The sequence below is a fragment of the Choloepus didactylus genome, chromosome 3, assembly GCF_015220235.1.
Source record: "Choloepus didactylus isolate mChoDid1 chromosome 3, mChoDid1.pri, whole genome shotgun sequence".
In the NCBI taxonomy this organism is placed as follows: Eukaryota; Metazoa; Chordata; class Mammalia; order Pilosa; family Megalonychidae; genus Choloepus; species Choloepus didactylus.
Genome location: NC_051309.1, coordinates 6,779,069 through 6,795,830, shown reverse-complemented (window position 1 = coordinate 6,795,830; position 16,762 = coordinate 6,779,069). Strand labels below are relative to the sequence as shown.

Genomic DNA, 16,762 nt, shown 5'->3' with positions numbered 1-16,762 from the left:
ACGTGCCAGGACCCCTCCTCTGTTCCCTGCATGGTCCTGCTGAGAACAGGCCAGGCCCTGAGCAGCCGCGAGCTGACCGTGGCTGGGGCCTCTGCAGCTGGCAGCCATGCTGCCACCCGGGCTGCCCGGCTGTGGGGACCTGCTCTGTAAATGGGAATCAGAAATTTGTTCCAGACTGAGGCTTGGTGAAATGCCAGCTCTCACCGTGAGAAATTGCTCAGGGGGTAGAAAAATCAATTGAACCATCTTTAAAATTCTCTGGGTGCTAAAAATAAAGCACAGGTCAATCAGCTGCGGCCTCCCGAGCGATTCATTACCTTTAAGATGCACTGAACTCAAGAAAAATCACCCAGAGCTGTGCAACTGTCTCAAAATGTTGGGATTAAAGGACGTGAGAGGTTGTTTAAACAGACGCTGAGACGGTGCTGGGGGAAAAGAGCTTTACCTATTGGGGAAGATGCAAAAATTTTCTGAGAACCTGGGATATTTGAGGGGCTGTTGTTTGAAAGGCCGGCTGCTGGGCGCCGAGGCACTAGCCCTTAACAAGGATAATTTCATCCTTCCTTATCCTTCCTACAAAATGTATTCCATTGTGTCCTTGTGATAAGGAGTTTTGCCCATTTTACGTTTATGGAAATTGATGCCCCGGGACGTTAAGCAACACATCCGAGCCCAGGTCTGCCAGAGCTCAAAGCCCAGACTCCTTCTCTTTACTCTTCAATATCTGGGGTCTCTGAGCCACCAGCAGCCCAGTTTAACGAAGTGGTGTCTCTTTCCAAAGACCACGTGTGAACTGTGAACTTCCTCACTCTATAGCACCAGCCAGCTCCATCTATAACCATTCAAAAGCGCCTACTATGCACCAGGCTCTGCATTCAGTGCTGGAGGCACAGAGAGGGCTCAGACCAGGTGCCTAATCTCAACGGTTTCACCAGAAAATCCAGGAGGCAGTCGTGTCAGCAGACAAGGAAAACCCAGTGTCACCAGGGAGCAGAAAAGGAGCTGGGGGCCCAGAGAGACCTCTGACCGGTCTGTATTTAGACAGGGATGGCAGAGAGAACAGATCAGGGTGGGTGGCCTGGTGAAGGGGGGGTGTGGGCTGAGGCTTGTGGCCAAAGGAGTGAGCCAGGCTAAGAGACGGAGCCAAAAAGGGTGAGCAAGCCTGGTGCACAGACCCTTGGCCTGGGGAGAGCTGCCCTGGAGAGGGGCACAGGGCAGACTGCTGAGGACCTCACAGGCACAATGGAGTTCAGAACCCTCCAGAATCTGATGGGGATCCACGGAAAGCTTTTAGAAGGGGTCTGACGGGGTCAGCTCAGACTCTGGTGACTCCCTCTCACAGCTCTGTGAGGGACCGACAGCCACGCACAAAAGGTGGGCAAGGAGGGTGCGGCCTGAGATGGGCCCCTGGCAGGGGACAGAAGGGAGGGAGGGGCGGAGGGAGGGGTTGGGGTTCACAGGAGGGGGTGCATTCGAGAGCCACAGAGGGGAGAACGGAGAGGGCCCAGGCATCTCTTGCAAGTTTGGGGGTGGGGGTGACGAAGGAGGCTGGGAATTCCCAACTGTTGGCGGCTCAGTGAACAGACCAAGACGCTGGGCCTGGCACCCAGCAGAGGCTCCCCGAATATCAGGGCCCCCGTCATTCCGTCATAGCCAACTACAGAATTACAGCAGAGGAAATGTCCCCTGCCACCTTTCTTATTGCCAAATAGTCAAAGCAGCGTCCACTGTTCCTTGTAAGAACTTTACTAGTAATTCGTTTTGCTTAGACGGGAATGCCACCTGCTATTTGGACAGGACGTGGTCCCGTGGCAAAAACTCCCACTGGATTCTGACAAGGGAACAGCATGGTCATGACGAGCCAGGACACCACGGAGCAGGAGGGAAAGGAATGCAAACCCCCAGGTCCAGAGAAGCGTCTTCTTTCTGCCCTCCCTCACCCTGCCTGGGTGCAGGCCATCCGTCCTGCGATTTATACTCAGGACTAATCAGAACTGTTGCCATCTGACAGCCAGAATCTTCTCCAGTCTGGACTTCCTCAAAAGGGGTCTCAAAAACTCAGAGCCCGTTCCCCAGCTCAGCGTGGCATCTCGGCTGCCTCCGCGGCCTCTCCCACGGCAGAAACAAAAAGCCTTTTCTAACTTCTCGGCTGTGGTCTGATGGCACACCTGCCACCGTGGGCCTCACACCTTCCCTGCCAGGGTGGACCTGCCGCTGTGGGGCGCGTGTTGCTTCTCTCTGCTCTGGGGCCCTGGGTCCTGTCACTCCTGTGGCCAACACCGCCGCAGGCCCCAGGGAGGGCCACATGAGCTCACCTGGGAGGTTTCCATAACCATCACACACCCTGGAGACCACGCAGCTCCTTCCTCGGCCTAACTGATGCTTCAGTTCTCCAGGCTAGGCTGCCCCCAGCCCAGCTCTGCAATCGCCAGCCCTCTACAACAGCCCACTCCTGTCTCCAATGGCCAAGACCTTTGGATCAACTTAACAATCCATTTCCACAAAATCGGAGGATATGTTCAGGTTTGACAGAGTTACATAGCTGGGAAGTTACATGCAGCCAGGGAAGACCCCTGGGTTCCCCCCGCGGCCTCCAATGCAGGTGCCTCCCTCCACCTTTACACTGTCCCTGGACCCTGCGAGGCTCCGGACCCCTCCTCGCTTGGCTTAGAACCCAGGGCCATCATTTCCTCCTGCCTTGCATACCCCATGGACTCTACTTCCTCATGCTCACTTGGCAAAACCAGCACCTTGGCTCTCCCCACCCCCAGGCCTGCAGCCACACAGCTGAACGGGGGTGCAAAAGAACACACAGCTGTGCACGCTGCTCCCACTTCCCCCCAAGACTCTCATCACTTGTGCTCTCCTGCTGCACCTTTCACCTGTTTGTTGCTCTAATGGTTTGTCCTTTGTCTGCTCCAGGAGGGCAGGGACTTTTGTCTGTATGGTTCAGGCATCAAGCCTGGTGTATACTAGATGCTCAGTAAGGACCTGGTGATGAACAGTGAGCCCTCCACCATGTGGATGGTGAGCAGGCCAGGTGGGCGGGAACGGCTAGGAGGACCGTGCCTGCTGTCCAGGGACTACCCAGCCCTCCTTCCTCATCATAGCGACCCTGTGCCAACGTCCTGTGGCCACCCTGAATAAGACGACTACAGTGACACAGCTCTAAACACTGAAGTTCTTCCTTCTTACCATCTCCCTGCCGCCCCCTCTGCCCACGCCCGGCCCAGCCTGCCCGTGGCCGCTTCTCCCTGCACCTCCTCGCTCGGCCCCTGGCTCCCAGGCCCCTCTGCTCCGGTCCACCCTGCTGCCCACCCCCACAGCCCCTATGGCTCTCTCCCCTTCCGACAGCGTCTTCGTGGCTACTCATCCCAACAGGGCTTAGAGGGGAGAAAGACCCAACGCATAGCCACACAGTCATGCTACTTGGTCTCACTGTGCCTCGGTTTCCTCCTCTGTAAAAGGGAGTCATGACAGTATCTACCCTACACCCTCCTCAGCCCCCTCCCCATATAGCAACAGTTCTTGCTGCAACGGTTCTTGCCTCACTGGTCAGCAGAAGCTGCACCAACCCTGTTCCTTCAAGCTTGCCCCAGACGCCGGGGATGCCAAGCAAGGGCCCTCCCTGGACCCCCCACCAGCTGGGCACTGATCCCCGATTGCCAATCTGAGCTCTGGGCAAGGCTCCAAGACTGTTCGTGAAACACAAAGGGGCTTACTTCGGGACCCCGGGAGCAGGAGCCCAGAGGCACCATCATTCCACTCCTTCTGGTGCACTGGGGACCCTCCGTCCTCCTTCACGGTCCCCGTGTGTGGGCGGAGGGGTCCCAGAGTCACAGGGACCACGGCCACTGGCTGGGGACTCACAGGCTGCCCCCCGGGAAAAGGAGGATCACTCTCTCTGCACAAACTCTCAGCAGACACATCTTTAAAATTTCCATAAACAAACCCAATGCATGACCCACCTACGGGTCTCGCTCACCTCTCGGGAGCCGGGGGCCGCACTGGAGAACTGAAACCAGGCAGAGGCCCTGCTGCCCGCTCCCACCCGAACCAAAGGGCCAGCCCACCCCGCGGCCCCCGGGGCAACGTGACGCGGCGCCTCCAGCGGGTCCAGGGCCAGGCCCCGGCGGGAGCGCAGGGGGATACTGAAGCTCCTGTCGGTGACGGCCAGGTGCCACAGGTTGATGCGCAGGTCGTCGGCCGACATGTACGTCTCGCAGTCGCTGTTGACGGAGATGGAGTTGATGTGGTAGGTGTGGCCGTTGGCGAAGACCCTGCGCGGGGAGACCTCCACCATCAGGTCCATGGGCTTCAGCACGGGCACCTGCCACACACAGGGAGGGGCAGAGCGGGGTCAGCGAGGGGAGCGGGCCGGGGGGGGAGAACCGGCGGGGTGGGCTGGGCCAGCGGCAGCACTGAGAAGTGGGACCTGGGGGGCGCGAGCTGAGCCGGAGGCTGGGATCGGGGCAGGCAGGTGGGCGTCTGCTCCACGTGTGCCGGAAGAAGCCGTGACAGACGGCCAGACAGACGGCCAGCATCCATTCCGCCTGGCCCCGCCAGAAAGGCCGCCTCCTTTGCTCCTGTGCTTTAGCCAGATCTGCACCATGGGACGGCTCTGGGCCCTGGCACCGACCCCTAGGAACCCTCTAGGGGGAAGAAACAGACATTTGCATTCCCCCTTTGTGCCAGTTTGGTTCTATAATGTCCCCCAAAACACCATGTTCTTTGATGCAATCTTGTTGATTAGGTTAGAATCCTTTGATTGTTTCCACGGAGATGTCACTCAATCAACTGTGAGTGAAACATTTGACTGGATAATTTCCATGGATATATGGACCCTGCCCATTCAGGGTGGCTCTTAACTGAATCACTGGAGTCCTACATAAGCAGCACAGACAGAAGGAGCTCGCTGCTGCTGCCTAGAGAGGAATGTCCTGGGAGAAAGCCCTTTTCAAACCAGAACCCTGGAGCAAGCAGACACCATCCACGTGCCTTCCCAGCTAACAGAGGTTTTCCAGACACCATTGACCATCCTCCAGTGAAGGTACCCGATTGCTGATGTGTTACCTTGGACACTTTATGGCCTTAAGACTAACTGTATAACCAAATAAACCCTCTTTAATAAAAGCCAATCCATTTCTGGTGTTTTGCATAACAGCAGCATTAGCAAACTACAACACCCTTCCCCGGTGTGCTGTCCCTGGGGAATGGCTGCCTGCAGGGACCACCAAGGCATGGGAAGCACCTGTGGGCCAAGGCGGTTAAGCCGTCGGGGGTCCCCCCACTCTCTCTCCCCCTCCACCGAATGGAAGCTGAGGACGCAGTCTTACGGCGGAGGCGCATAGAAGGGGAGGGGACGTGTCCCAGGAGAACCGAGGCCCGCTCAGAAACACACACTCGGCCTTTCCATGACTGCGAGATTAGTTTCTGTGAGTTCAGATCCTGGAATGCACTGATTTACTTGTTCTAGCCCCAGCACCAGCCTCACTTGTACCAATCCCTGTCTCTGAGGGTTGCTGGGAGAATTTCCGGAGTTGGCTTCAGTCATCTGTGCGTTTTTGCTTCCACAGGCCAAGATCTGCCCTGGCCAAGGTGACTCACCCTCCTCACCCCCAGGCTCTGCATACAGGCCCTGACATGTGTGTCGGGCACCAACTCCCCATCCCCACGTCCTCAAGGTGCAGAGAGACAGAGAGACAGACAGGGCCTGGTGACTGGATGCTCAGAAAATGCAGACAGCGTTGCCTTCCCCAGTTTCCCCATGAGAGGCAGGGCCAGGAAGGAGCCCAGGTGTGGCGGCCCCACAGGGTCCTAGTGCGGTCACAGCGGAGGCCCTGAACCCTGACTGTGGGGTCAGTCACGCCCTTCACCGTGACGTTACCTCCCCGGGCCTCAGTCTCCTTATCTCTAAAAGGGGCTCATGATGGTGCCTGCTGGGGGGCAGATAAGGTGCAGGAAAAGTGGGCCTGGACTAGCACTTGGGACATAGTGGGCCCTGCGTTTGGCCAGTTCCCCTCCTCTTCCCCTGAGAGATGACCAGAGGGGCCAGGCCATGCCCAGACACGGCTGGGGGCTCCATGGAAGCCGGGATGGGGTGGGGGCAGCTGCACCTTCCCCTCCGGCGTCCGGAGCAGGGGGGTCAGGAGAGCGGCCGCTCCCACTTGCCACATGCATTCCCTCGGGCAAGCTTCTTCCCTCTGTGGGGCTGTGCCCTCCTCTGTCAAGTGGGACAACTAGGCGTGTCCACCTCACAGGGCCACTGGGAGGAATGACGAGACGCTAATCCCCGAGGGTCATGAATGCCCAAAGGTTCTGGGAGGGAGGGAGGTGGGGGAAGATGACACGGGGTCAGCAGGTGCGAGGAGGTGCCCGGCTGCCGCTGCAGGGGCTGGAGGTGGGAGCACAGTCTCCAGTGGCACCAGCCTTGGCCCTGGGGGCTGGGAGGGGCTGGAGACAAGGAGGCCCTGGGGGGACTAACGGGGGACTGAGGCCCAGGTGTAGGAGACGGCAGGTGGAGACCGCTCGGAAGAGCTCCCCTGTGAGGAGAAGAGACTGGCCTGGTGGCTGGGGGTCGGGACGTGGGCTCTCAGCCCAGCTCAGCCCTGCTGACAAATGCCCGCTGCCCTGACCTGGCCTCCTTACCTGACACAGAGAAATGGACCGGATTTCCTCTGCGGTCCCTTGTGGCTCTGCCAGCCCCTGGGTCGGGGCTGGGAAGGACACGAGCCTGGCCCACGAAGGGAGGGTGAGGGGCCTCCACCACGGCCCGGCCAGCAGCCCCTTGCACCTTCAGTGTAGACTGCGTGAACGCAACACACTTCTCTTCAACAAATACCCGTATGGGGTCCCTCCGTGAGAAGCGGCGTGTTGGTCCCTCAGTTCATCCATCAATAATATTAAGGGAACCCTACAACACCAGGCGCGGGTGTAGACCCCGACCAAGCTCCCTCCCTCGTGGAGCTCACACTCAGGTGGGGGAGGAAGACACTAAGCAGATACACATGTGTGCGTCTGTCATTTTGGGTACTGAGAGGTGCTCAGGAGAGAAATGGGGGAAATGGGGTGACAGAGGGCAGGAAGGGGGTGTCAGGGTAGAAGGTAATCAGGAGGGGACATGTGAGCAGAAGATGCCAAGGAGCACCACGTGGGATGACGGGGGACATAAGAGAAGGGCACCTTCCCCCAGGGGGCCCGCCCTGACCCTGGCCCCTGCCCAGGCTGGACCGGGTAAGTCTTGCCGGCCAGTGGGGTGGGCTTTCCGTGTGCATGTCCCCAGGGGGCTGGGAACACTTTCGGGGACCCCAAGGGCCTGGCCCAGAGCAGGTTCTCAGTAAACAACTGCCTGCATTTTGAAATGCTTGAAACTCCTGTGGAAAGCTGCTGGGGGTGAGACTGCTGGGGTGAAATGGGGGAGGGGAAACACAAGGGGAGGCCGGGACACCCAGGTTCTTCCCCCTTTCCTCCCCCAGGCTCAGTTTAGAGTTAAGCGCGCCCTTCGGATGTGTGTGCCAGAGAAAGAAAAATCCCAGCCTCTGGGAGGGAAATGAACCAGGTTCCCATGGGCCCCAGGCTCAGCCTCCAAACGCCAGACCAATCAGGAGGTGATAACTGCATCCTTCCCACTTGCTATGCAACCCTAGTTAAAAAAAAAAAAAAAAGGGTGGGGTGGGGTGGGGGTGGGGTGAGGACAACATCACCCCCATTACTCAACATCAAAGCTAATTAGCTTCCCCGCTTTCTCAGAATTTATTTGTGCAATTTGCCAGTCATTTAGAGGCCCACATGTTTAAACATTTATCCCTCTGCCCCAAGAATGATGTTGATTACAGTTTCGAATTTATGACAACACGCTGGCTACTCAGACCCTGTGTGCCCGAGAAGTCTCTTCGGAAAAGGGCAGCAAATAGATTTGCTAATAGCTTGTCTGTGCACCTGGGAGAGGCCCTACCCCCACCCCTTGCACTGGGCAGCCTGACTTCCCACTGGGAATAGTGCACTTAAAGGGTTAAGATACCAACCGAGGCAGGCAGGAACTCCCAGTGATGGGATCCGGCCTTTTCTCGCAGCAGCCTCCCGAGGTTCACCCTTGCTCAATCATCGGCACCTTGTGCCAGACCTGCCCCAGGTGTGGGCAACACCAAGAAGACATGGACCCCAGGCTGCCCCTGAGTCACCGCCAGCTGCATTGTTCAGGCTGGGCACGCAGTAGGTGCTCAAGCAGGAGTCCCCTCCACCGGATGTGTGCAAAGCACCCAGCATGCGCCAGGGTGTTGGGGACTGAAATATGTATTCCGTGAAAGGTCTGTGTGGGTGGGAACCCATTTGTAAATGGGATGTTTGAAGATGTTTTTATTAATTAAGATGTGGCCAAAATGACAGGGACTTAATCCGTCTGACTGGAGGCCTTATAAAGAGATGAAATTTGGACACAGTCAGTTAATAGAAGCCAGAAGCCAACGGAAACCAGAAGGGCAGACACAAGGAGAGATACAGCCATCTCCAGAATGCTTTAGCATTCTGTAGCATTCCAGGAGAAGCATGGCCTGGCAAACCAGGGGCCAATAAATTCTTATTTTTAAGCTAACCAGTATGTGGTATTTGTCATAGCAGCCCCAGAGAACTAAGACAGAGTTTGGTACCAGGAAGTGGGTGCTGCTATTACAAATCCTACAGATGTGGAAGTGGCTTTGGAATTGGGTAATGGGTAGAGGCTGGAAGAATTATGAGGAACTTAATATCAAAAGCGTAGATTGCTTTGTAGAGACCGTTGGTAGAGATACGGACCTTAAAGGAGATTCTGGTGAAGCGCTCAGAATTAAGCGAGAGCTACAGAGAAAGTCTGTCGTCTTACAGAAGAAGGACATTGTCATGAACAGAATGTGGACAGAAGTAACAGGTGTTAAAGGTGCTTCCAGGGAAGCCTTAGAAGGAAACAAAGAATGTTTTGTTGGAATCTGGAGAAAAGGTGATGTTTGTTATAAAGCAGCAGAGAACGTGGCCAAATTGTGTTCTGATATCCAGTGGAAAGCAGGATTTGAATGTAATGAATTTGGATTTTCAGCTGAAGAGATTTCCACACCAAGTGTGGAAGGTGTGGCTCAGTTTCTCCTTGCTGCTTATAGTAAAATGTGAGAGGACTAAGATAAACTGAGGACTGAACTGTTAAGCACAAAGGAACCAGCAATTGATAATTAAGAAAATTCTCAGCCTATCCACATAGGATGCTCTGAGGCAAGGGCCAGAAGTGGTCCTCTCACAGCCCTCCCTGAGCTCCCGGGAGGTGAGTTCCCAGAGGACAGGGCTCGGTGTGAGGATCTGGCTGAAGCCCCCTGTGCAAAGGAGACCAGGCACATGACTCATGGACCCAATCAGCCATCTCAGAGGAGGTCAGAGTTGGAAATGCATTTATCCAGGAAGGCTGTGTGGAAGATTCTTTTGTCTGATGGCTTGGACTCCCCCAAACTACATGCAAAACTGACAAGGTTTTTGAGAATTTTGTATGAGCAGAAGCACTGCCAGCCTGGACTGAAAGGCACAGAGACGGGATGAGAAGAAGGAAAAAATGACCTGAAAGAACATGGGAGCGGAGGTCTGGGCAGAAGAGCTCTCCTGAGAGCAGGAGAGAGCCCCCCCCCCACCTTAACCTTTGGGGAGGGCGGGGCTTCTAACCCAGCATTTGGAGGGAGCAGGTCTTCCACCAGGTGCTTGTAGGGGGTGGGCCGCCCACCCCAGTGCTCAGAGAGGGCGGGGCCTATGCCCACTGTTTGGGGAGAAAGCATGGCTGATGCCCCAGGGCTCGGAAGGGGTGGAGCTACTGCTCCCACAGGCCCAGGGGACAAAGCTTCGCTCCACAGATATCTCAGATGCTGGAGTCCAAGGGAGTTGGACCTGCCTGGTTTGGGACTTGCTTGTGATCTGTGCCCATTTTCCTGCTGATTTCTCCCTTCTGGAAGGTGAATATCTACCCTAAGCCAGTCCCACCATTGCATTTTGGAAACAGATAACTTGTTTTCTAGGTTTCACAGGTCCACAGATGGAGGGGAATTTTGTCCCAGTGTACCACACCCCAAGCTGATTTTGATGGGTCTTTGGACCTAGATTTGTTACTGAAATGACGTAAGGCTCCTGGGACACTGAGATGGGGTGAATGTGTTGTGCATGTGGAAAGAACACGTCCTTTTGGGGGTCCAAGGGGCCGACTGTTGGGGACTGAATGATGTCCCCACAAAAGAGATGCCAAAGTCTTCACCTGCATTCCTGTGGGTGTGGACCCCTTTGTAAGTAGGACCTCCGAAGATGGTTAATGGTTAATAATAATAATTGGCTAAAATAAATCAGGATGGCCTTTAATCCATGTGACTGGAAGCCTTCGAAAGAGAGGAAATTCAGAAGCAGCCGGTCAGGGGAAGTCAGAGGTCAGTGGCAACCAGACTTCTGACGTCTCTCAACCCGAGGAGATAAAGAGCACATATGACAGTGGGCTGCCAGCACCAGGTCAGGCTCCAGGAGGAAGCAGGGCCTTGCCAACACCTCGATTCTGGACTTGGAGCCTCCCAAACAGTGAGCCAGTAAATTGCTGTTGTTTAAGCCAACCCCAGTGTGGTATCTGTCCCAGCAGCCCTGGCAGACCAAGACAAAGGGACAGAGCGAGGTGGCCAGTGGCTGCTTCTGCCCTGCTGGAGAAGCAAAGAAAGCAACTTTGGCAGAGTCTTTTCCACGTGATGCCACTGGCCGTCCATCCTCATGGCTCGGAGGAGAAAGGAATGCAACACGGGAGCCAGACTTGCCTAGATTGGGGTCCTGGTTCTGACCCCCATGGCCGTGTAACCTGGGGAGCTCATTTTATCCCTCAGTTTCCTCAACTGTAAAATGGGGCTGGTAATAATAGTGCCCGCATTTAGGGTTTTGGCGAGGGTTACGTGAAGATACATTACTCGCTACGGAAGTGTTTATTTTATTCCAGATGCAGAATCCTGGCTCATGAAGCCCAAGAACCTTAGCCAAGGTTGCACCATCAGGAAGCAGCAGAGGCAGGACTTGAACCCAGGCCCTGGGACTCCACGTGGCCCCAGGTGTCTTTCTCCCATGTTTCATGGCTCTCCGCTGGGAGAAAGATGAGTCCTTGTGCCTTTTAATAGCATTGGGGACAAGAGTTTGCTTTAGCACAGATCTGAATCTTAACCTTCCCAGCTTCTTTGACATCAGTTTCAATATTTTAAGCTGCACCTTTGCAAATACTATAAGAATCGCAAGTTTCAGTCTTCCCTCTGTGAGCCTGGGGTTCACAGAGCTCAACTGGCAGATTCTCCTTGGGCTCTGCCCCTAATCTAGCTGAGCAGCTTTGGGTGACTTACCGCCTCTCTCTGGGCTTCAGTTGCCCCCTTTGTAATAGCTAGGGGGTATACGACTTGCTCAAAATCCTCCATTCCAGGTGAAAAGGGCTTTACAGACACACATCAACTCACCTCATACTCACAAGACTCCGGAAGAATGGCTACCATCTCCATTTTGCTGGTGAGGAAGTTAAGGTATGTGGGACACAGAAGTGAATAAAGTCACCCAACAAGCAAGCAGCCCAGCCAGGATCTGAACCTGACTCCTGGTTCAAATCTCTAAGGCCTTCAAGTCCTAAAATGCTCATCATTTTATAAGAGAAACATAAACGTGCCTCCCACTTGCTGGAACGTTCTGCATTCACCATCTTACCTGTAGTGACGTCACCGTGGAAAGATCCTTGAGTTTCCCTTCTTCATCCTTTAGGTTATATCCTTCAGGCCTTTTATCACGTTCTGTAATCTTCCATAATTTGATAGTTTTATCTTTACGAACCAGAACAAAGTAAAACAAGGCACATAATCAACATCAGCACAAAGAACAGGACAGCCGCTTCAGCTGACTAGATCATGATGCAGCAATCCATAGTTACCCATTTGTTATCCTCCTCTTGGACCTATATGTTCTTTCTATTTAACTATCCTGAATGCTGAAGCAATGAACATCTTTGCACTATGGAACGGGTGTCTTCATTCTCTATTATTTCCTTGCAATTGATTTCTAAAGGTAAGATTGCTGGGTCAAGGGTATTACGCTTTTAAGGGTAGCTATCAATCTCTAAATGGTTTTCCAAAAAGACTGCACCAATTCAGCCTCCGACTCTTTTAAGTCCTTCATTGACAGAGAAAAGGGGGTAACTTATTTGCTACTTCTAACCGAGTAACTTCCCACCTGTTTAGAACTCAGCTCTCCAGCAGCCCCACTTGTCTGGAATCCTGAAAAGAACCTCAAAAGAGCAATCTTTAGGAGCCAAAACAAATACCACCATCTTCATGGGAAGGAAGGGGAAGGGGAGGAAACTGATATCAATCAAGCACTTGATCCATGCCCCAGGGCAGCCAGTTAGGAAAGAGTGGAGCTGGAATTCAAAACCGGGAGTGGGATGCAATAACAGGATAGCTCTCAGACACTGGAAACAGGCAGTGCAGGATTCTGACAGAAGGAAAACAAACAAGGCAGCACCGATGTGGCCCTGGCTAACTGTTGGAGGTAGTTTCCATGCCACAGAGCAAGAAGGGGGACCCAAACAGAGCCTGGTGGCCTCACTGAGTTGAGGAGGAGACAGAGTTGAGAATTCTGGGAGGTCAAAGCAACTAGAAGCCTCAAGGACAAGCTCCAGAAAGGAGAGAAATGCAGAGAGAGAGAGAGAGAGAGAGAGAGAGAGAGAGAGAGAGAGAGAGAGAGAGAGGGAGAGCTCTGAAGATGAGCACAGGTTTCCCCCGGAGTCTTCAGCTGACCACTGACCACCACATGCAGGGGAGGCGGCTACGTGAGGCTGGGAAGGAGCAGGTGGGACAATCCCTGGAAATCACACAGAGTCGAGAACAGCTCACACTCCCACCATCCAGACTGAAGAAAATTTATAATCCACAGGCAGACGAAGGACCCTGAGTCAGCAGTGAGGCAAAATTAGTCCAGAGTAAAGGCTGCTCTGGCCTCAGTTAGGAAAGCTTCACGGCCACCCTCCAAAATGTCAAACTGTCTCCAGGTAACTTAACTGTGTGCCCGAACAAAGCTCAAAAACACTGAAAGGAACACAAAAGTATCCAGCCTCCGGCAAGATAAAATCACAATGTCTGGCATCTAAACAAAAATGTTCGGGCAGGCAAAGAAGCAGGCAACTGCTACCCATCACAAGGAAAAACAGTGATCAAAAGAAATGAACCCAGAAATGACATCGAAGACAGAATTAGTAGAAAAGGACATCAAAATGGGTATAATAATGATATTTCATATGTGAAAGAAGGTAGAGGAAAGCAAGATCATGTTAAGGTGAGAAATGGAAGATATAAAAAAGACCCGAATGAAAATCTTAGTGGTGAAAAAAATATATCATGTGAAATGTAAAATATTCTGGATGGGATTGACAGCGGATTACATACCATTTAAGAAAAGGCAAGTAAACCTGAAGACACAGCAATACAAATTATCCAAAAGAAACAGAGAGAGGAAAATGGCTGAATGTAAGAAAATAGAGCCTCCGTGAACTGGGGGATACTTTAAGCTGCCTACTATATATGGAATTGGAGTCTATGATGGGAAGGGGGGGCAGAAAATCAATTGGGGCCTAAAAAGGACCTCCAGACTGTTCATAAAGCCAGCCTCGGTCTCTCTGCCTCACTGTCTGTCTGGGCCTCTGTCCCTGGGACCCTCTGCATGTTGGCATCCTGACAGGGGGCTCTCTCGGACCCTGGTGCAAGAACCTGGCCTCCCTCTGAAGGTGCAGGCCAGCTTTGGAGGGGACAGGGTGTGTTAGGCAGTTCCTAAAGCTGACCTTTCCTTCCAGAGAGGCAGGGAGGAAATTGCATGCCCCCCTTAAATGATTTAAATAAAAAAAAAAGCAGTACTCGTATGCGGCTTAGTAGGGCCAGGCCCTGTTCTAAGGACGTTATGGTCAGTGTTTCATTTCATCCTCCCAAAAGCCCCACGAGGCAGGCACAGCCAGCACCATGTTCAGATGAGGAAACTGAGGCACAAGGGGGAAGCTCTTGCCTGAGGTCACCCAGCCATAAGAGGGGCCTGGATGTGAACTGGGAGACTGGTGCCGGAGCTGTGCTCTGCCTGCTGGGCAGCCTGACTTTAGGGCAGATGTCTGGGCACCCCTGCTCCAGCTCAGGGGAAGGACCTATTCGCTCCAGCGACTTGGGCTTGCTGAGCACCGACCCCAGGCCAGGCCCTTTTTAGGGGACACAAAACCACACCCTTAAGGAGCCTGACCCAGAAGCACACAGTAAGAACAGAAGGTGCTCCAAGGTCAGCTGGGGTCGGCAGGGGCTGGGAACGCCCACTGTGGGGACACCTGGCTCAGCAGCAAGGTCAGGGAGGCGCAGTGGGAGGTGACCCCCAGCAGGGGCCAAGGGATGTGGAGGGAGTTGGCCAGGTAAGGAGGAGGAGGGTGGGCCTTTGGGCACAGGGTCCAGGCTGGGGCAGGGGAGCCCACCGGTCTCAGGAAAGTCTCAGAGGCTGCACGAGGCGCTCAGGCCTCCTCCAAGAAGGCCCAGGTGACCTCTCATGAGGACCTCGGGTTCTGGCAGGGCCTGCTGGTCTCAGGGTGCTGGGTGGGCGTCACCTCACTTCATCCTCACCACAGCTCCAGAAGGAAGCTGCCTCCAGCTTGACGGGCAGGGGAGGAAACTGAGGCCCAGGATGGCAAGGTGACTCCCCCAAGGTCACAGGGCTGGGGCAGAATCTGGGTCTTTCCGCCCCTCACCTCAGGCATCTCGGGCTACTGGGTGCGGAGGGGCAGGGCCCTCTGGGGAGGCAAAGGAGTGAGAGGCAGATGGGTCCAGGGTGGTGGAAAGCTGGGCTTCAGGCCCCGGTCTCACTGCCAGCGAGGCCAGACGGCCCCAGGAGCTGCTCCGTCCGAGGTGGACTGAGGAGGACGAGGACTGAGGCCTCCCAGGGGCCTGGAGAGGACACGTGCCCTGTCCCTGAGGCAGAACGATAAAGTGGCCACCAGGCTCCCAAACCAGGGCTCCTTCCCCCACCCTGCCCGTCTCACCTGGTGATAACCTGGTTCAGGATTCTGGGGTGGGGACAAAGACTTAAGTTCATGTCAAGAGTTCCCCGCATTCACTGGCCTCGTCTTCTAGGTCAGGAATGCCAAGCTCCCTCCACCCCAGAGAGAAGGTTTACAAAGATGTTCCCGACAGCGTTACTTATGATGGGGGGGAGCTCCCGGGGCCTACCGCAGGGCAATGGCTGAGGAAGCCACGGCACATTCACTCGATGGCATTTATATACCACTCAAGTCAGTATTTTTTAGGAGTTCTAGAGACATCAAAAAACGCTCGCAGTACATGTGAAGTGAAAACCAGCCTTTGCACACACATGCACCCACGCAGCCAGGGAAGGTCTCCTCACCGTTGGTGGACAGCAGGGAGTGGGCAGCGTTCTGCTGCGGGAGCCATTTAATCTTGTTGATCTTCTCCTCTATCTCCAGGCTCTTGAGATAGTCGAACTCCGGCTCGTGGCTCTGGAAAGTGCTGTAGACATCATACTCGCCCTGGCTGTGAGGTGCATTTTTACTCTGCAAGGAAACCGCAGGGAAGGGGGCCTGAGCGTCACGACTGGCAGCAGAGGGGAGGACGGGCTGGCCAAAACCCACCAGGCGCCAAGCGGGGCAGATGGATCCGTTTCCAGGGCTCTGAGGAAACGCTGGGCATCTCAGATGGGCAGTAACTTGCTGGTGACTATGGCCAGGCCCCTTCTGGGGGCCCCATCTCCTCATCAGTCAGATAAGTAAGAACAACAACAAAGCCAGCTCACATTCTACTGAGCTCCTACCACATGCTGAAGATTGAGCTACGTGTTTCCCACGCTGTATCTGTGTCCTCACCGCCACCCTCCGTGATATGGATGATATAAAATTACAACCACAAGCGTAACTGTCCAGAGCAAAACAAGATACCAAACCAAGCACAATTTCAAGTGTTTATGTTCATTTTAAAATGTACCTATTTTTATATTTATATACCTGTCTTACTCCTGAAAATCTTTAAAGTTCTTCAGTATTTTGCCTCTAATTCACTTCCTGTCCTGTGTGATACTGACTGTGAAACAAATGTCAGCAGGACCAGAATTCAGAAAAAAAATTAAAGGAGAAAAGTTTTGGACTAGTATCCACAAACTTAATTTCTTTCTACAATCTGGCAAAAGGAAGGCTCTGATTTGCATTCCCAGCCTGGATGCTCTGGTACAGTCCGTGAGATAAACGCGCTCCGGCCACGGTGACATATTTGGATAAGTGATCTGTGGCTGGCTGTCCCCTCACCCCCTCGTGCCCCGGGCAAGCGAGCTGCACCCGCCTGGGTCCCGGTCTCCTTACCCGCAAGATGAGGATAACAGCAGCACCCACCGGAACCGACAGGGTGGGTGTGAGGGCCAGGTGGGCACACTCAGGTAACATCGGCAACTGGGACCATCTCAGCAGGTGAGTGGAGGGGGAGGGAGGCTCTGGGACCCCTTCCTTTCCTCCCCTCCCCTCCTCTCCCCCATCTGTCTTCCTCTCCCCTCCTCTCCCTTCTCCCCTGGCCCCCTGCCGGTCTCACACTTCTGTCTTCAGTGTCTAATCCTGGGACTGAAGGGAGCAAGACATCAGCACATAGTAGGTGCTCAGTAAACAGAGGCTTTTGTCACTTGCTTCCTGCAGTATTTTAGAAGCAGCCCCCCCTGGGTGGGCTCCAGGCCACTCCTGCCTTGC

General features: G+C 54.3%; 1 protein-coding gene across 5 annotated transcripts in view; it reads right to left on the bottom strand.

Annotated features, from left to right (window-relative positions):
* The window catches only part of PPP2R2C (protein phosphatase 2 regulatory subunit Bgamma), a 243,861-nt gene that overhangs the window by 43,719 nt on the left and 183,380 nt on the right, over positions 1-16,762 (bottom strand). For 4 of the 5 annotated variants that reach the window (XM_037829346.1, XM_037829348.1, XM_037829349.1 and 1 more), the window contains 3 exons: positions 15,424-15,589; positions 11,713-11,825; positions 4,153-4,330 (listed from right to left, as the gene is read on the bottom strand). In XM_037829346.1, coding sequence (XP_037685274.1) covers positions 4,153-4,330; positions 11,713-11,825; positions 15,424-15,589 — 457 coding nt within the window. Of the gene's footprint in view, positions 1-4,152; positions 4,331-11,712; positions 11,826-14,770; positions 14,921-15,423; positions 15,590-16,762 lie in introns of those variants that run through there. The other variant, XM_037829350.1, reaches the window with a different exon arrangement.